General features: G+C 20.3%; 2 protein-coding genes across 3 annotated transcripts in view; one reads left to right on the top strand and one right to left on the bottom strand.

Annotated features, from left to right (window-relative positions):
• The window catches only part of LOC122508757, a 166151-nt gene that overhangs the window by 128115 nt on the left and 15635 nt on the right, over window positions 1-22401 (top strand). Inside the window, exon 5 of one of the 2 annotated variants that reach the window (XM_043622279.1) lies at window positions 14206-14451. The exons of the other annotated variant lie outside the window; for it this stretch is intronic. Coding sequence (XP_043478214.1) covers window positions 14206-14282 — 77 coding nt within the window. The 3' untranslated portion in view covers window positions 14283-14451. Of the gene's footprint in view, window positions 1-14205; window positions 14452-22401 lie in introns of those variants that run through there. 2 annotated transcript variants of the gene reach the window in all.
• Window positions 1-22401, bottom strand: part of LOC122508699 (UNC93-like protein) — an 85582-nt gene that overhangs the window by 60930 nt on the left and 2251 nt on the right. The window lies entirely within an intron of this gene.

Raw genomic sequence — 22401 nt, 5'->3', positions numbered from 1 at the left:
TCAATAATTTTAACTACTATCATTCTATTAATTGTAATCTTAATTTTTTTCCAGAGTTACAATTCAATGGTAGTTACAATCATCTGTTGTTATAGTATTTTCAATTGTAGTTCTAATTTTTATCTTTCAATTGGTAAATTAGTAATATGATCTAAATTATTCAAATTTTTCTCCTTTTTATTTATAAAAAATAGAAAATTGTTAATTGTTTAAAAATTTGGATTAAGAAAAAGAAAATATATCCATTTTATTTTATGGCTAATTTTAATTTCTCAAGCTTAATTTCTGTTTCTTAATTACAATTGTTTTAATAAAATTTAAAGTTTTTTAAAAATAAAAGAAAAAAAATGTTTATAAATTCTATTTGTCAATTCTCATTGAAATTCTCATTGAAAATGAAATTGAAAATTTTTTTTAATTTTTAGAAAATAAAGGAAAAAATTTTACTCAAAAAAAATGTTCTGTTACATTTATTTCATTGTAAAATTATTCGAAAACATCAAAAACTTTTCTTTTTTTAAATAAATATTTAATTATTATTATTATTTTTCGACATGAATTGAAATATTAAAAAATTTCAAATTCAAACCTTTTTTTAAATTAAGGGCATTTGAAACTTGATGACGTCACACATGCTTTGCACAAACTGAAACGTCATCAAGGTTCAAATGCCCTTAAACAACTTATAATAATTAAAAATGACCGAGAGATAAGATCATTATTTTAAATAATACGAATATTTTTACTGTAATTTCTTCAAAATTATTTTCATTTTAATTCAATTATTATTTTCTAGAATTTTTAATTATTTTTTATATTGAATTAATAAAAAAAAAAATTTTTATTTATGAAAATATTTGAATTATTGCAAAGAAATTAATAAAAAAAATTTGTAAATAATTGAATTCCTGTCAAATTTTTATTATTTATGAAAATAATTAAATGTTTGCGTACTATTTTTGGGAATTTGAAATGGATTTAAAAATAATTGAACTTTGGGGAAGAGTTTTGTTATTTATATAAAGATAATTGGGATTTTGACGAGAATTTTTTTTTTAAATTTGAAAGATAATTGAATTTTATGAAAAGAATTTTATCACTCTTGAAAATAATTGAATTTCTGCAATTATTTGTAATTTTTCCAAAATTGGATTTTTTTTAGTTTTCAACAAAAATCATTAAAATCATCAGCTCTCGAATAACGATATATTTCTATTTTTAAATAAAAATTACCATTTCTCTTTGTAGTTAAAATTATCAATAATTCTATGATTTCAGATAAATATTATGATGAAAAAAATATATAAATACAAAAAAATTTACATATATATCTACTTGTAAATTACATTTTTCCATTTATTTCATTATTTTTTCCATATAATAAATGTTTTTTTCTTCTTTACGATTATTTTATTGCGCGAAATAATAGAAAAGAAATTGTATATTTTCATAAATGGTATTTTTTTATTAAATAAATATAAATATAGTTAGAAATAAAAATATGCATATGGTGGTAAATAAAAATATAAATTAAAATATAAATATAGTTAGAAAAATAAATAAATACAAATATAGTTGGAGAAATAATAAAAAAAGTAAATTAAAAGAAATAAAACGAATTGTCATTTAAAAACAAAAATAGAAAGAAAAAAAATTATTATAAACATAAATTTACAGTAGAAAAAGGTAAATAAAATATTTTATAACTTGATAATAAATCCTAGATCAATATCTTGGGAACCAAATATATAATCTATTTGTTTGTATAATATAATACAAATGGGGTATAAATTACAATTAGCATAAAAAATTGTGTGCATTTACTATTGAATGTAAATTTTTCATTCGCTGAAAAGCAACTGTCAATGGTAACATAACATAATATATATCTATATATAAAGTAATAATAAAGTATTACTTCCGAAGTCCGAGAGTGAACTAACCTAATCGAATTGCATAACCAAGAGCCTGATCGTGCCAGGTATGGCAGACTCGACACTTTATAAAATATACGTATATTCAGAGAATATAAAGAAGATGTATAATAAACCACTCGACATTACTTTCTTTGAAAATTACTTTTCAATTTTTCAAAAGGAATTCATTTTTTTGAAAATCATTTTCGTTTTCACTTTTTTCACGTCTTTTCAAAATTCAACTATACCATTGATTTTATAATCAATTATTTACCATTGGAATTATTATTTTTTTTCTCTCTCTTATTTACCATTGATTCAAACTACAACTGATTATAATTACCATTGATTCAAACTACCATAATTACCAATTACCATTGATACAAACTACCACTGATTATAAATTCTCTGCCCAATAATTTACAGTCGATAATGAATCTCAATTTCCAAAACTAATTATAAAATTCGAATTAAGAATTTCCTTCATTTTTTTTTCGGGCAAACATTTTCAATTTATCGAGTCGCCGATAAAACGTGTTTATAGGGCAATTTTATGAGGGACATTTTTTTTATAGCTCATTGCGTGTGTCTCGTCGTTTTAAATCATTAGGACTGCAATTTTTTTTCTCTTGCTTTTGGGGGGAAGATTATTTCAATGTCGTAAACGATATTGGTTAGTTCATAAATATTAGTTGGCAATGAATAGAAGGACGATTTTTTGAAAGAGAGAGAGAGAGAGAAATAGCCAAGTCACATTGTATGACTCGTTTTTTTTTTCTTTTTTTTTCGTAATTATCTCTCTCCTTTAGCGAGATTCCATATATGCATTTTCTTTTCGCATACTTCCTGGATACTTCCTTATGCTATATTTACCATCCACTATACAATCGACGACTATAACGTGTCTCGTTTGTACTCTGACAATATTTCATCCGTTATTCCATTATAATATTCTCTCCAATGTTTATTCGTTTATATTTGTTGGGATAGTACTTGGTTTAAACGTAGTTATTTTTGCATTTTGAGGATAAAAAACAAAAAAAAAATGGAAAAGAAAAGAAAAAGAAGCCTTCTCCACAAGGAATATTTATCTGTTGACCTTTTCCCTCTCACGAGAAAATGAGAAAAATATGAGAAAATTACAATATTCTTATTTCAATTTTTTTTGTTAATTTATATTTTAAAAAATAATTTACATTTTTTTTCTTTCTAAAATTTCGGTTCAAACAAATAACGATATTTATTAATTAATTATTATTTAGTAATTAGTAATTATTAATTAATTATTATTTAGTAATTAGTAATTATTAATTAATTATTATTTAGTAATTAGTAATTACTAATTAGTAATTAATTATTATTTAGTAATTAGTAATTAGTAATTATTAATTATTATTATTTAAAGGGTCACAAGTTTCAATTTATTAATTTCCCTGACAATTTACTGACATTAAAATTACTTTCCCTGAAAAAAATTCTTTTTACAGTAGGAAAATATTAATGTTTACGGAAAATGAGTAAAGTTCATGTATTTTAATAATTTCTTAAAATTACAATTGTAAACCTTCCTGAATTTAATTATTTTTTACAATTTTCAACTAAACTTCATCTCTGAATCAATTAATTAAATTAATTTAAACAATTTTCCAAAAGTTCTTCTTGAATTCAATTACTTAAATACATAAACTCAATTTTTTTTATAATAATTGTGACTCTCCATAGTTTTTTTTTCTTAACTTATTAAGGTAAAATATTTTCAAAAAATTATAATAAAGAAATTTTTACAATTAATTTATTTTAAATATTTTTAAATAATTTTTGAACGATAATAGTTTTTCAATTATGAAAAATTTCCAAACAATTAAAATTTAGTAAAATCTTTTAAAAATAATTGAATTTTTGAAAAGTATAAATAAAAATAATCAAAATATTTTTCAAGAATTTTAATTATAAACAGGACCATGATTTTTCAAAAATTTTAATAATTGTCCAAAAAGTAAATTTTGAATCTTAAAAAATTATTACAAAACAATTCTATAATAATTAGTCTTTAAAAATATTTTATTAATGTAATTTTTCGAAAATAATTGTATTTCTTAAAAGAATTTTTGTATAATTTAAAAAAACTAATGAATTTTTTTGATGAATTTTAATTAAAAATTTTGAACATTATTGTTTTCTCTAAAATGTTAAAAATAATTCTAAAATGTTGATATTTTTGGAAATATGTAATTGAAAATATTAAAAAATATTGAATTTAAAAAAATTAGAAGCTTATTTTTAATTTTAAATTTACTTTTAAAGATTTTTTATTAAATTTTTTGATAATTCAATTATTTTCAAAATTTGCAATTAAAATTCTTCAAAAGTTGATTTTCAAAAATTGTAACAAAATACTTGAAATAAATTAATTATTTTCAATTAAATTTTACAAAATTTTATCTATTCAAAAATAATTTTTGAGAAATTTGTTTATAGTTATTTTTCGCATTATAAAAATCAAAATAAGTTGCACTTTTTTTTTTTACTAAAAATTGTGGTATTTTGTTGCAATGTTTGGAAGAAAAGTCGAAAAAGTCACAATTTTTGAAAATTAGTCGAAATAGTCTTAATTTTCTTAATTTCCCTGACAAAAAGTTTTTTTCATGACATTTACCTGACTAAACTGACAAAAATTTTGTTTTAATGTGTCATGGAAATTTTATCATTTATCACCTGGAAATCATGGAAAAATCATGGAATTTTATAAAGAAAAATTTGTAGAAACCCTGTTATTTAGTAGGTATAGTAATTAGGAATTATTAATTAATTACTATTCAGTAATTAGTAATAATTAATTATTATTTAGTAATTATTAATTAATTATTGTTGTTAAGTAATTATTATTATTTAGTAATTAGTAATTATTAATTAATTATTGTTGTTTAGTAATTAGTAATTATTATTATTATTTAGTAATTAGTAATTATTAATTAATTATTGTTGTTTAGTAATTAGTAATTATTACTATTTAGTAATTAGTAATTGTTAATTAATTATTATTGTTGTTTAGTAATTATTAATTAATTATTGTTTTTTAGTAATTAGTAATTATTAATTCATTATTACTATTTAATAATCAGTAATTATTCATTAATTATTATTTAGTAATTATCAGTAATAAATTATTATTATTTATCAATAAAATTAGCTGTAAAAATTAAATTAGAAGATTAAATTGACACAAAGACAATTAAAAAATGTTCGGCTAGAAATGAATTGCGCTCTTTATGGCTCGTTAATTGCTAATAATGGCGAAGAAAAAGAATGGCAATTGTTTTCTTTTTTTTTTTTTCTTTTTGTTTGGCACAGAAACGTAAACTTTAATTAAATAGCAATTAGTCTTGCTTTGGAAGTCTCTTAAAAAAAAGAATTAATGAAAATGTGTTAAAATTAAAGAGGAGAAGGATTAGTGGATAAACAAGACAAATTTTAGATTTGCGAGTCTTCGCTAATGATATAAAAGAGCGACTTATAACAATAGCCTCACGATAGTTATTAAAGATGAATATTAAAATAAACAAGTCTGGTCAATTTAATATGTCTATGATATTTATAATGACAGTTGGTTATTAGTTGCATCAATCAAATAATAATAATTTCATTCGATAATAATAGAATATTGAAAAGACAAATAAAGCGATAATAGGGGAAATATTTTTAGATAAAGCAGAAGAATGGAGATATTTTTATTGAAAATATATAGGATTTATTTTTTCTATCCTATTATTATTTCTAAATTCGTTCCGAGGCCTAATTTTTCAATAAAGAAAAAATTATTTTATTAATAAAAATTTTTGGAAATAAAAACAAGGGCGAATTATTTTCCAATAAATCAAAAAACGAATTATTTTTAAGTAAACCAAAAAACAAAATATTTTTATACAAATAAAATCAAATACGAATTATTTTTAAATAAATCAAAAAACGAAATATTTCGAAGTAAATAAAAAATTTGAAAACAAAACTAAATTAAGAAAATAAATGAAACTTTTAATTTCAATTTCCATGTAAAATGAATCAATATACAAATAAATATTAATGTCATAGATGAACTTGAAATAAATAAAAAAAGGAAAGAAAAACAGTAACTCCCTCGAGGGAGAAAATTAGCGATCGTAAATTTAATTCCCCAACGAATAAAAGTTCTATAAAAAAACAAAATTAGTATTCTCCAATTGCGTGTGACAATTATTAAAAGAAAAAAAGAAAAGAAAAACGAAAACTAATAAAACTAAAAAAATGCGCACTTTCATTTATTTCTCTCTCTCTCTCTCTCTGAAATTAAATTTCAATAAAAATTAACGAGAAGGTCAAACACCTTTTTATATATTAATTATAAAAAGAAAATGTGTTTACAAAAAGAAAAGCTCAATGTTTATTTTTAAGGAAAGCATTTCACATGCGATATATAAAAATAGAAATATCTCTCTTCCTATACACTGCGAGAATAAGTTAATCCATACTTGGCCCTCCCTTGGGTTGAACACACCCAGTAATTTAGCATCACTTTTTATAATTATTCTACAATAAGCGCAACTAAACGCAGAGGGAAAACATTTTTGTACATATGATGATACACGAAAAACCAATCGCACTAAAAGTGTGTGCTTGATATTATTAAAAATAAATGAGGGACCGCGCAAATATATCCACTGCGAAAATAGATGGCGAAAAAAATAAACTTCTGCGAAATGATGTATTTTTTTTTCTTGTTCCATGGAAAATGTCCGGTTTGGTTGTACAATTAAAACTCGAAAGGTGTAATTTTTATACTGCTGTTTATTATTTACTATTTTTATTACTATTTATTATTTTTATTACTATTTAAAAATTCTCCTTAAAATTTAAATTATTTTTATTGCCATTTAAAAATTTTCGTCAAAATTTCAATTATTTTTAGAAATAATAAAATTCTTCTCCGAAATTCAATTATTTTCAAAAAAATTTAATAAATTTCTTTCAATTATTTAGAAATTTTTTATAAATTTTTGAGCAATAATTCAATTATTTTCATGAATAATCATATTTTTACAAGGATTCAATTATTTTTGTAAATAAAATTCTTTTTAAAAATTCAATTGTCTTCATAAATAATAAAACTCAATGCTGAATTTCAATTATTTTTAATTCAATTTTAAAGGAATTCCTCGAAAAGTGTATAATTATTCTTAAAAATGATATTAAAATTCGTCGAAAGAATTCAATTATTTAAGAAATTGTTGATAAAATTCTTTATGAGAATTCAATTCATGAATAAATAATTTTTTTTATTTAAATAATTGAATAGTATAATTTTGTAATAAAAATTGATTTAAAAATGAATTTCACTTAAAATTTTAGATTGTAATTGAATATTAAAAGCATTATAGCGTGAATTTTTAGAAATAATTGATTTTTAAAAAAGTTTCACATTAAAATCTTTGAAAATTTTAATTTTTCATACTTTTAACTGACAATTTTGTAGAAGAATTAATTTTTTTGAAAAAAGTTTATTTTAATTTTACTTGAAATTATTTTTTTGAATTTTTTTTTCCAATATATATTTAATTGAAGAATTTCCGTATAATCGAAATTTTGTAAAATTGAATTGTAAAGAAATGAATTTAAAAATTCTCAAAGAACTTTTGAAAAAATTATTTTAAAAAATTGATTTACAGAAGAATTTTAGTTAAAAAAAAACCAAAAAAAAATTTTCCAAAAGAATTCAATTAGTTCGAAAAAATTTTAATAAAGTTCTACGTAAATATTTAATTATTTTCATAAATAATAAAAATTTCACAGGAAATCAATTATTTACAAATTTTTTTATAAACTTCTTCGCAATAATTCAATTATTTTCATAAATAATAAAATTTTTACAGGGTTTCAATTACTTTCGTAATTAATAAAATTCTTTTTGGAAATTCAATTATTTTCACAAATAATAAAACTCATCGCAGAATTTCAATTATTTTTAATACAATTTTAATCTAATTTCTCGAAAAGTGTAATTATTCTTATTTATTAAAATTCGTCAAAAGAATTCAATTATTTAAAAATTTATGAGAATTTATGAGAATTCAATTTTAAGAAACATTTAATTATTCGATAAATTATTTATTTTTGTATTTAAAATTTTAAAGAATTGAATTCTAGTAGAATTTTCTAATAAAAATTGATTAAAAAAATGAATTTCAGTTAAAATATTGTAGATGATAATTAAATATTAAAAGCAATATAGCGTGAATTTTAAGAAAGAATTGAATTTTGAAATTAATTTTTCTGAAAAAGTTTAATTGCAGATTTTTTTGTTGAAATTATTTAAAGTTTTTATTTTCTAATATATATTTAATTGAAGAATTTACGAATAATTGAAATTTCGTAAAATTGAATATTGTAAACAAATGGAATTTGAAAATTATCAAAGAACTTTTTCGAAAATTATTAAAAATAATTGATTTTTGAATTTTAGTTAAAAATTCTTGAAAAATGATCCCCAAGTTTTGAACGTTCAAGTGAACGAAATATTTTTTATTGAAGATATTTTCATAAATTACTTATCACAAACAAATTTAAAAACTGAAATATTTACGTTTAGAAACTCAGTAATTAATTTTTTGGATAGTAACGCAAAATAATTGCAATAAAAATTTAAGTTGGAGAAGAAATAAATAAATTTCGTTCATTTGAACGTTCAGAACTTTAGGTTCTTCTTGAAAATAATTATTGAATTGAAATGATGAAAATAATTTTGAAGAAGTACAATTTTCTTATAATATAAAATAATGATTTTATCACTGGGTCATCTTTAATTATTATAAATACATGAAAAAATTGATCACCATAAAATATAAATAAAAAATAAATAAAAAATAAATAAAAATAAATAAAAAATAAATAATAAATAATAAATAAATAAAAAATAAATAAAAATAAATAAACTAAAAATGTACTCAAATATTAATTGCGTAAAATTTCTCCTATACTACTTTGAAGAAAAAAAATGCCTCTTCTCTATAATAAACAGTAGTTCAAATAAATGACAACTCCAAACATTGTACACTCAATTGCAGACTATTGTACATTATTTATTTATGCTAAAATACACGAGAGGCGCGATTGACATAATCAAAATTCAAAATATAGATGCAAAGGATCATATTTTGTCCCCCAAGAAATTGAATAATAATTATTCGTGCATTCATTATTGAGAGATAATCGAAAATCATTTTGGACAACATAAAGCTGCTTATGACAGGATTTGTGATTGGTCATTAATATAGTAGACGGAAAATTAAAGGCTTTTGTGTATATACATAATGCTTTTAGACCCAATTCTCATCCTATAATATGTATGCATTCGCAGAGTATATGAAGGAGATGAGAAAACAAACAAAACGTTCTTTGTCTCAACTATAATTAATTTCTTGCCATATAGTTATATATTTGGCACGAACACATGTCATTTGCAAAATGGAATATTTTTTTAAACCACAAAAAACAAACAAACAAATAAACAAAAATTAATAGAAAATTTAAAAGAAAAATTGTTCTTCCAAATAACATGTCTTCTTGGGTATTTTTTGTTTACTGATTTTTTCAATTTATTCTTGCAAAAGAAATCACTTGGAGTGATCTTTAACATCAATTTTTAATTATTTGATGACTGAGTAATAGTATCACTATTATTATATTAATTAAATATTATTATTATTATTGTACTAATACAATAAATATAATAAAATTATAAATAATTATATTTACATTTTTATTGTTTGTTGTTGTTGTTGTATATTAGTATGATTATTATTTATTTTTATTCATTTTCATCAACTTTTTTGGGAAATTAATTTTTATTGATTTTATATTACATTATAATTCTGCATATAATTATAATTGGACAATAATAATAATTAATTGCAATTAGATGATTAATATATGTAGATAATAATGGGGGGCATTATGAGAAATAAATTATCCTCACTTTTATCTCTATTATCAATTGTAATTTAATTTCCTGCTGAAACAATTTTACAAATTACAATTTAATAAGCTAAATCGATAATATTATCCGTCACTAATTCTCCATATTCGTATTATCTGATTTTTCCTCGTTTTATATATATGGAAGTATTAGAGCAACAGCCACACATGAAATATTAAATTCCTGAATATTGATTTTAGCGAGTTTTTTTCCCCAACCTGTCCCTTCCTTTCTTTACACATTCGTCGCAAATGAGAATTGTGAGAAGAAATAAAGATGACATTTTCACCTTTATTTAAAAAAAAAATAATAAAAAGTAATTTTTTAATTCCAAACATTTTTTTATTTCTTAGTCCATTAATACTAAACAAATAATAATAAAAATAAAATATTTTCTAAAAATATCAAAAAAATTTTATTTGACAAACTTTGAAAATCAATATAGAACTGACTAAATTCAAGTTCAAAACAAATAGGGATAAAAAATCAATGAACGGAATAAAAAAAAAAAATAAAAAGTACCGTTGAATAAATTGTATTTTTTTTTATAAAAGTGACAAGATAAAAAAAATAACTTAAAAGGGAAAATAATAAAGAAAATTTTTTTTCAATTTCACGACATTTCTTTAGTACGATGAGGCAATATAAAATTGAGAAAAAAAAATGTTAAAAGAAAGAAACGAGGAAATATTAAAAAAATGATAAAACTACTATATAGAAAAAAAATGACTAAATTAAAAAATCTATATAAAATTTCTATTTTCCCACGTTAAAGTCCTACTTTTACGTAATTTACAACTTTTGCAACACTTTAGCCGTGAATTTCCATACAAATTACAATTTTAAAAAAAAACCTGTTTCGCTAAAAGGGAATCCAAAGGAGGAACGAAAAATCTCTGCCATTTACTCTCTAATTCAAGAGGAAAAAAAGTGGAATTAATAATTAAATATTTACTGTAATATTTTTCTTCTTAAATCTAAAGAATATTTTTTCAACACTATTTTTGTAATTTTTAGAATTAATTATTTAATAATATTTAATATTATTAATTAATATTAATTATTAACTATTAATAATTTAGAATTAACTTTTGTAAAATAGTTTGAATTATTCCACAAAATATTCTACAATTCCCCGAAATATTATTATAATTATTTTAACAATAAATAATAATTATTATAATAATGAATAAAATAATTATTAGATATAATAATATGTATATAATAATTTAATATTAATTAAATAATAAATAATTTATTTTTTATTATTCTACGAATTTGACGAGTTATTGTTTATGAATTAATTAAATATAATAATTATTTTAAAAGTATTATTTTTCAAATAGTTACAAGTTTTCCAAATTTTTTAAAATTATTTCACTACTAGAGAAGTATTTTTTTTAGAAAAAGAAATAATTAAAAATAAATAAATTAGTCAAAAAAAAAAGAATGGTAAATAAATAATTATTTGTTTTGAAATGGAAGAAGAAATTCCACTTACGATTATCTCGTGCATTACATCATGAGTAATGTCATTAACCCGCGTGTGTTACCTGCTCTCTCAGAGAGTAGGAACTTGAATTCTGTGTTTTTCGACCCCCTGAGGCGAGGCCACTGAATTTTTGCCGAAAAAAAGAACGAAGCATTCCAACCGATAAGATATACCACGCAAATAATTATAATTTATTCACATTTTTTTTTTTTGCGTATTGCATTTAAAAAAAAAATTCATTGAAAATTTAGGGTAAATCAAAAATAAGAGGAAAAAGAAGAGTTGCAATTAATTGAATGTGGAAGATTTTAAAAAAGAGAAATTCTCTATACTTCCTTTCCTTGATGCCAATTCGAAAACTGACAAGCTTGAACTCTAAACAAATTAAAATTTTTCCAATTAAAAATTCAAGTTAATTTACAATGAGTTTAGTGATAAGGAGTTTCATGGCAATAAATTCATTTGATTTATTTTTCGACTGTAAACGGAAAATAGTGAATTAGGAAAAAAAAATTGTTTGGCAAATATTTTTCCAGTTTGAAATAAAATATTAGAAATTATTAATAATGAAAAATGGCAAATAAATAAGTTTTTTTCAACAAAATATTTAGTATTAAATTAATAATTTTTTAAAATTGTCTATTTAGTTTACTTATTAAATTTAAATTCATTAGGCAAAATAATTTTGCCGAGAAATTTTTGAAACGCAAAAAATACCTTTATTTATTTAATACAAAGAAAAAGAATATTTTTTCTAATAAATATATGTATATAGTTCAAAAGAAAATAAAATTTTTCACTTCTTTTTAACCGCAGAATTTTATTTTTAGTAGCAATAAACTAATTCTAATGAAATATCATTCAGTGCGGTTGAAGCAGTACTAATATATATTCACTGGACCGCAGAATTAATTTCAATAATTTATATAAATTTAGATCCATTGGAAAAAAGAGGAAAAAAGTGCGTTAAACATCGTTAGTTTAAAAAAAAATATACAAGTAAATAATGTTGTAATTTTTGTCAACAAATTAATTTAATTAGTTAAATTTTTATTTAAATTAACGAAATATTTAATTAAAAACTAGAATTAATTCTTTTTTGATAAATTAAATTTTCCATTTTTGTTTAAAAAATAATTATATTAAAAAATTCCCTTAAAAAAAACGAGAAGAAATGCAATTTCTTTTCCTCAAAGAAAAACAAAAATAAATTGAGAAAATTAGCAATTTTTTTCTTCGAAGAAAATCAAAAATAAAAGGAGAAAAGTTACATTTCTTTTTCTTCAAAGAAAACGAAAAATAAAAGGAGAAAAGTTGCATTTTTTTTCTTCAAAGAAAACGAAAAATAAAAAGAGAAAAGTTGCAATTTTTTGTTCTTCTGAGAAAAACCAAAAAAAAGTGAAAATCGCAAAAAATCTCAAAGAAGAAATTGTCATGCCCCTAAATGCAAATATAAATGAAGGTTATATCCTTCGAAATGAACATGGCCTGACTTCTCGCTCAAGTCCATTCAATACGACCTCATTTCCCTCAGAATTCGCAAAAAAAAAAAAATTAATATAGAAAAACAATTTGTTTTTTATTATTAAAATTTTCATTTCACTTTTTAAAAAATTCCTTTTTTTAATTTTACACCTAATTCATGTTAATTAATCCGGAAAACGTCAACTCTCTTTCTCTCAATTTTATTATATATTATATTTACCAAACAGAACAAAAAAAATATTTTCTTCTTTAATATATAATAATAATGAAATATTTTCTTTTTTGAAAAGAAAAATTGTCATTTATGCAACATTTCACGATTGTTATTTGCACACAGTTCATTTTTTTTTAACAATTCACAAGTAATATTGTGATGCAATGTCAGCAAATATAACACTTGATTTATTCTTCATATAAAGAAAATGAATTCATTTCATTTTTCATTCTCGTTCATTTTTTCCTCAATGCAAAAAAAAAAATGGGTACAAATTCAGAATTTCGAAAAAAAAGGATTTCATTAAGAAAAAAAAATTTGCGCTAATATTTTTTCTTCGTGCAATAATTTTTTTTTTTTGAGGATAGAGAGTATTTTTTTTACCTGTTGGGTCAAAAAAAATAATAAATAATAATTGCCCCCTAGTTCGAGGGGAATTTACAAAAAATAATTAATAATAATAGCAATAATAATAAAAATATTATTAAGAATATAAATAATGAATAATTTTTTTTTAATAATTTTTTTATTAGAAAAAAACGTCTCCTCCTTTTTTCTTAAGGTAGAGAGGGAATATTATTTAGAATGAAAATAATAAATATTTTCTAATAACTTTTCTATTAGAAAAAATATTTTTTCCCTTTCTACCTTAAGGTAAAGTGGGAGGAAGGGCTAAAAAAATAATAAGTAATAATAACAATAAATAATAAATTATTTATAAACAAACAATAATATTTATTCTGTTGCAAAAAAAGAGTGATAATTTTTTAAAAACGAAAGTAACAATAGAGAATTAGAGATAAATATATAAATAAACAAGAAAAACAATATTTTAAGCATACAATTTAAATAATTGCAAATTTAAGACAATAGAACTTGGTCAGGGAGAGAAAATGGTTTAGTATTCGTTTTGAGAAAAAAAAAAAGAAAAAATATTCATATTTTCGCTATATCAAGCGTGCTCTATCGAGAAAATTACTTAATGTATACATATATATGCATCGGCAAGTGCATAAAATTTTTTTTCCAACTGATATTGTACAGTGTAAGTACAGAATTATGTATGTATAGATATTTATATATCACTTCACAGAAGGTGTCGGTTTAGAAAGTCTCTCTGGGAGAAGGAGAGAGAGAGAGAGAGAGAGACGCACATCATTAATGCAATAATTTCAAAATGGAACGCAGATAACAACAGGGTTTTTCCAGCAGAAAATATTTTCAATTTCAGAAAATAAAAAAAATAAAAATCTTTGTCGAAAAGAAAAAGTGTTCCTATTCACTTGTCCTATTTCCTAATTTAAATCAAAATGATCCTATTTCTTATTTTTTCTGTTTTCTATAAAGTTTTTGAATAGCAATTAATTAAGAAAAATTAATTCCAAGACTAAAAATTGGAGAAGGAAAAAATATCGTAAAATAAAAATTGAGTTATTTATATTAATAGTTAAACTCTCTGGATTTGATTATAAAGAAGAATTACGATTATTTATACGAATATCTTGAGATTCAATATGGAGACGCTATTCTCCACCTGCGAACGCCAAGGTCATCACTAGATGGCAGTGGATTTTTCCAAGAAAAATTCTTGCTTGGAATTTTTCTTCCCACCTGGCGGCGACCTTGGCGTTCTCAAGTGGAGAAATTCATTTTCCGTCTCACAAACTTTTTTTATAATTCAAAGAATGTCGATTTAAATTTTCTTTTTATTGCACAACGCTTTTTATTCATAAACACAAAAAGATAGTTTTTATTTATTTACAAATAATGTGCGACTATTTGCAAATAATTAGGCAATCATTTTTTGACACTTTTAATATTTTTTATTTCTAAATTCAGTCCGAGGGCTGCAATTTTTTATTTTATATTTAAGTATAAAATAATATAAACAAATAAATAAATAATTTATACATTTTTGAGAATAGTGAGTAAAAAAATAAGTAAATAATAAAAAAAATATTGCAATAAACATTTTTTGCCACTTTGGATATTTTTTATTTATAAATTAATTTCAGTCCGAGGGCTGCAATTTTTTATTTTATAAAAATAAAGTAATATAAACAAATAAATAATTTATACATTTTTGAGAATAGTGAGTAAAAAAATAAGTAAATAATAAAAAAAATATTGCAATAAACATTTTTTGCGACTTTGGATATTTTTTTATTACTAAATTCAGTCCGAGGGCTGCAATTTTTTATTTTATATGTAAATAAAATAATATAAACAAATAAATAATTTATACATTTTTGGAAATAGTAAGTAAAATAAAATAAGTCAATAATAAAAAAATAATTTTTCTATATTCTAATGAAAAAAATTTATTAATTATAATTTAATGAATTAATAATTCAAAATTAAATTATGTAAAATAATTAATAAAGATCTTAAACTTCTTTGCTTGGCCTCACGGCCAAACAAATAAGTTTAAGATCTTTATTAATTATTTTACATAATTTTAAATATTATTTTAAATATTATACTTTTATATTATTTGCGAATTAAAAAAAAAAATTTTTTTAAATTAAAATTTGTGCATATTTTTAAATATAGAAAAAATTTTAATTTTCACTAATGCTTTATAGATTTTTCTCTTCAAATAATTACGAATTGATGTCTGTTTTTTAGTCTTTCTTCCTGCTTGTGTTTTTTTTTTTTTTTTTTTTGTTAAATGTTCTGAAGGTAATTATTGGATTCAATTATATGATTAAAGAAGGGAACGAGCAATGTCAAGGGCAGGTTTTTTTTTTAATTTCTGAAAGAATTTTTGCAGATCCCCTACATGCATGAGTAAATGGAATTTGTTGCATGACACGTTTCATTTATTGAATAAAAGTGGGAGAGACGAGCCACGTGTTGCACACGTGAGTAAGACCATGATCGATCATTCACCACATTCTATCTATAAATACGGACAAAAAGTCTCAGGTGGCATAAAACAGGATATATATATATATATATTTATTTATTTATATGTGTATATAAAGTGTCACCTTTAATATCATAATGATATACGCTATTCTCGTTTCAGAAACGGTGATTTTACATCGCAAACTGTCAATTTGTTTTGCTTTTTCTTTTTAAATCAGGAATTTTTTTTTATTTTTTTTTTTTGCTTTTTATTTTTTGAAAAAATATTTTTTCTTTTCGTTGAGAATATTCTATATAAAGTGATTTTTATTTATTTATTACTATTTATTTATTATTTACTTATTATTTACTTACTATTTATTTATGTGTGTGAATAAATATTTATTTAAATAAATATTTTTAAAATTCGTTTAAATAAATATTATTTATAAAAATTGTTTATAAAAATTTATTCATAATTATAATAAAAATTAACGAAATATAAAATTAAATAAATAAAGAATAGAGTGGCATTTCATTTTTCTTTCTAAGCAAAAATATTTTTTTTTACTTCTTTGTTGTTGTTGATAACTGCATACAATGGAATTTTTATTCATAAATAAATGTATGCTACTAAAAAAAAAATTTATTTTATAAAATTCTCCTCGACAAATATTAAACTAAATCGAAAATGAAGAAATAAGAAATTTGGAGTTTTTATAATTAATTTATTTTATTATTTATTACTATCATGCATTATTATTATAAAATAAATAATAATAAAAATTATTATTGTTATAATAAAATATTTGTTATAGTTGTTATTATTATAATAATAAATTAATTATCATTATTCTTATTAATATATTTTATTAACTTTTATTTTATTTTACTTTTTCACATTTTTATTCACAAAGATTTGTTAATTATTATTAATATTATGTAGAATAAAATAATAAAAGTATTTATAAATATGAATTTTAAAAATAAATATGAGATTTATTAGCAATATATGAGAAAATGTAAAAAAAAGAAAATATGCAAAGTATGTAAATTGGAACGCAACTTTTCAAACGAAGAACAGATTGAAAGTATATTCATACGTGCAATATTATTGAAAGATACGGAAATTGCATTTTCTATATATAAAATATATTCTTGACAATTTTCTACTTTATATTTTTGAGAAAGAAAACTTGTCAAATATCATTAAATTATTTTAAATTCGAAGTTTATTATTTTTTTAATCCAAAATAAATTTAACCAATAAATAATTTAGTAATAAAATTTCATTAACAATTTAATGACAAAATTTAACTAACAATTTAATAACAAAATTTGATTGACAATTTAACAACAAAATTTAACTAATAATTTAATAACAAAATTTAACTAACAATTTAATAACAAAATTTGATTAAGAAATATTTATAAATAATTTAGTTTAGTCTAAATAATATTATCTAAATAATAATAATAATAAATAATAATTATTTTAGTAATGAAATAAATTTATAATTTAACATAATTATAATAAATTAGGCTAATCAAAATTTTTATTAACTTGCCTCATTAAGTTAATTAATTAGAATACATAATAATCTATAATATTAAACTACTATACATAATCGACAATAATTACTTTATATAATAATAAATAATAATAAATACCTTCAATAATTTAATATTATAAAATTTATAAATATTGTATAACTATCAGAAATATTTTTAAAAAAATTCAAAACTCTTTTTTTTAACTATTAAAAAAAATTTTACGATACTGTTGTGTTTTTACATAATTTATATATTATATACAATATAATTTTTGTGAAAACAAATTAGAAAACTTTTACATAAATATTTACTGTCGACTAATATTTATGAATAGTATGTAATTCAATTTTCTTACGCCAAATTAATTTATTCTGAAATAATAAATATCGAGATTGTAAATAAAGAGTTTTCGGTGGTAAATAAATCGACAAGGCCATTTTGTGTTATTTGACATACTTTTCAATGTAATTAATTATAATTAGATAAAATTTCGAATCAATAGGAAGATTTCTAAAAAAACACGAAATGTCATTTCCAATGAAATTCAAATTTCGAGAATTTGAAAATTGACCAAAATATTGTTATTACGTAAAAAGAGATGCATTTTTTTTATAATAAATAAAATATAAAAAAATAAATTAAAATAAATTTTTCTTCTCATTATTATTATTAATTAGATTCATATTGTTATTAGAATTATTACTAATTATAGTAACATTATGATTAGAATTGTTATTAATTTTATTATTATTATTATTATTATTATTATATTAGAATTTTTATTAATAATATTACTGTTATTAATTTATTATCTTTTTTATTACTATTATTCTATTATTGTAAATTTATAATTATAACAACAACACTTAAAAAAAATCTCATTTACAACACTTTAAATAATTAAAAAAAAAAAAAAAAATAAAAAAAGAGCGTTGAAAATAATGTGTTACTTGAAAAATGATAATAATTTATTGAATTAGAATTTTTCACAAATTTTTTGTTTCTGGGGAAATATAATTATTTCGAAAGAATCAATAAATGATTTATTAATAAAAAATTATATAAAAGAAAAAAATTATTCATCAGGAAGAAAATAATATACGTGAAAGTTTATGTATATACATAAGGTTAAAAAGGGGAAATACCCTTAGGAATCGAAGATAATGACCGTAATTGAAAACAAGTTTTTGATGCAATCGTATTTACTAAAAATAAATAGAAAATTTTCATAAGAAACAAGCTAATATTATCGACGAGTTATTAAAAACTTTATTTATTATTCAATCAAATGAATGAATTTTTTATTTCCATCGATTCTATTTTTATCTTTTTTCTATATTTGTTATTTAGAATCTAATTTTGTTTAATTCTTTCAATTTTTATTTCATAATATTAGAAAACAAAAATTATTTAAATTTTATTTACAAAATTATTTTTTTTTATCTACTTTACATGCAAATGGGTTACAAAAAAGGCCAAAAATTGTTTATTTAAAAAACTATTATTTAAATAAATATTATTTATCAAAATAAATATTCTTAGTTAATATTTATTTTATTTAGTTATTAGTTTTTTTTTAGTTTAGTTTTTCTATTTAGTTTTTCTATTTACTTATTTTATTTAGTTATTTTATTTAGTTATTTTATTTAGTTACTCTATTTAGTTATTTTATTTAGTTATTTTATTTAGTTACTTTATTTAGATATTTTATTTAGTTAATATTATTTAATAAACTATACGTACTTGTTATTAATAATTCATTAATTTCTTTCGATTATTAATTAATGACAATTAATTTATTTGCACCTACATATTAAGCTATTAATTAATATTTTTTCTCTCCTTATTTCGTAAAATTATTGGAACAAACAATAAAATAAATAATTACGATTAGAATAATTATCGATAAATAAATAATTATATGTTATCTATATCTGACAAAATGTTATAATAATTAACGATAAATAATTAACGCTTATTTTTGCCAGCATAATTATTCAACGTAATGAATAATAATAATAAATAGTAATAAATAATAATAAATGATAAATTAAAAAATTAAATTATCTACAATTGAATAATAAATAATTAAATAGAAGTTGCAAATAATCACAAATTATTTCGTTGAAAAAAATTAATTGAAAAATTATTTTTCTTTCTTTATTACCTATTAATTAATTATTTTAATTATTTGAACATAAAATTCTGAAAAAAAAATTTTTGTAAATTGTGAAAAAGTGCGGAAATAGTATAGAGGATGAAATTCATATTGACTGCCAAAATAATTAGCGCAAATGAAAATAATTATAAATTTCCAGTTCATTACTAATCGGACGAGAGGAATAATTTTTTTTTTCGTACATAATATAAAACACAAGTGAAAGTTTTCTCTTTGACAATCGAGAGTCTGGAACCTTCCGGTTACGAAGAAATTACTTTATAACGTCTCTCTCGACCTCGTGTCCTTGCATAATATGAAGGTAAAATTAATATCAACTCATCTTTTAATTTTTTCAGAACTGATTTTCATGTTCGAATAAATAAATAAATAAATAAAAAATATACATATTTATTAACAGAAATTTAATATTTTATTAAATTATGTATTATGTGCAATAATTATATTATATAATTATTAATAGTTTAATACAATAAATTAAATATATGTAATAAATATTTATTTATGTCACATTTATTTATTATTAATATTATTATTATTATTATTATTATTAACATTATTAATTTTTCTTCGTAATTTTTTTTTTGACAATGTATTTATATTGAAATACAAATATTTATTTCTATTAATTTATTATCAATATTATAAATAAATAAATAAAAATCTTTTCCGTATTATGAATTCGATAAAAAACTATATTGCAAACAATTAACGCCAAAGATATTTGAAGTACCACGTATATTTATATAGTATTTTAAAAACTGTTGTTTCCTTCATTTTCAGACGAATTTTTCATCTTTTCATTTTATCGGCTTTGTGTACAAACATTTAATTCAGATAAGCAACAAAATTAATTTCATTTTACTCAGCTGATAAAATAAAGGCATTTAACTACTTGTATTGTAAAATGAAATTTTCTTTACATATACATATACTCGAAGAAAAATTTCTTTTTAATCTCATAAAACAACTGTCCTCTTTATAACTTAATTCCATTTATCAACAATAAATAATTTCCTTATTGTAAAATAAAATCGCTCAACTGACACTACAAATTTTATTATTATTGCTGTCAACAAATTTTTAATAAATAATAATTTATAAACAATTTATAAATATTAATATTAATACTAATAATATTAACAATTGATATTAATTAATTCAAACTAATTAATTATTAATTAAGATTAGTAATATTAAAATTATTAATAATAGTAGGGGAACATAGTCTAGGTCGGCCACCTTTTTGACTTTTGTTTATAACTTTTTTTTAAAAATGAATTTGGACAATTGAAGTATATGGTTGGAAAGTCCTGTTTAATAGGAACATTTTTTCTGTACAAAGTAAATTGACAGGTTTAAAAATGAAAAAGTTATAAAGATTTAAAAAAAAAAAAATTTGTAGTCCAGGTTGGCCATTACAGTCAAGGTCGGCCATGTTTAAAATTCAAAGGGCATTAATCGTTAAAAAATAAAATAACATGTTTGGAGTTACGGAAAATTGATTCTTTATTGTTTACAGTTTGTAACTTAATGAAATAACAAAATAATAACAATAAACAATATAAAAAAATAAATATAAATAAAAAAAAGTTTTGCACTAAAATATTAATAAAATTAAATAAAAATATTAATAAGATGATCAATTATATTATGAGTTATACAGAATTGCAGTTTTTGCAAATGAAGTAGCTCGTCCTCAACTTTGCGCATTTTAAACACATAGTGGCCGACCTTGACAGTAAGTAACATTACCGAATTGTTGTAACCATAAAGAAATACGTTTCGGGATTCGATTTTTTACTTTGTTTTCCTTTCAACCATGAGTCCCACAAATTTTCTGCATACTTGCCTTGACGATTCAATTTGTTTTTTATCTTTTATTAATGGTTTTTCACATTATGCACAAAACTTTTTTTGAGCTTTTTTTGTACCGACGTCACAGAAAACACAATTTTCGATTTTCCGAAAATGTAATTGAACAAAAAGTTAGGTTTCACTAAGACAAGCTTCGACAAAAATGCGCGTAGGTGGCGCTAGTGAACTTGACAAAAAAACGCGAGTGGCCTACCTAGACAGTAGGCCAACCTTGACTACATTCCCCTAACAATTTATTTATTTATTTATTCATAATAATAATAATGTAAATATTTAAACATTCTATTAATTAACTAGTGTATTAATTAGTTGATAATTTATTATTTTAGTAAGTAATAATTTGAATTCAAACAATTAATTTTAATAATTAATATTGAAATAAGTAATTTTAATATTTAATTTGAATATTTAATTGTAGTAATTAATTGGAGTATGTAATTTTAATAATTAATTGAAGTAAGTAATTTTAGTAATTAATTAGGGTAATTAATTTTATTAATTAATTGGGGTAAGTAATTTTATTAATTAATTGGAGTAAGTAATTTTAGTAATTAATTGTAGTAAGTAATTTTATTAATTAATTGGGGTAAGTAATTTTATTAATTAATTGGAGTAAGTAATTTTAGTAATTAATTGTAGTAAGTAATTTTAGTAATTAATTGGGGTAAGTAATTTTAGTAAATAATTATTAAAATACTTCATTTTAGTTATTAATTCAAATAATTACTTTGAATATTTATAATTAATAACAGTTTTTAAAAAAAAAATTCAATTAATTTCAATTCTTATATTGAATGTAAATGAGAAGATAAAAAACTTAAAAATGAA

The sequence above is a fragment of the Leptopilina heterotoma genome, unplaced genomic scaffold, assembly GCF_015476425.1.
Source record: "Leptopilina heterotoma isolate Lh14 unplaced genomic scaffold, ASM1547642v1 Lhet_114, whole genome shotgun sequence".
Taxonomy (NCBI): domain Eukaryota; kingdom Metazoa; phylum Arthropoda; class Insecta; order Hymenoptera; family Figitidae; genus Leptopilina; species Leptopilina heterotoma.
The sequence above is the reverse complement of the archived record's forward strand: the minus strand, read 5'-3'. Positions and strand labels throughout refer to the sequence as shown.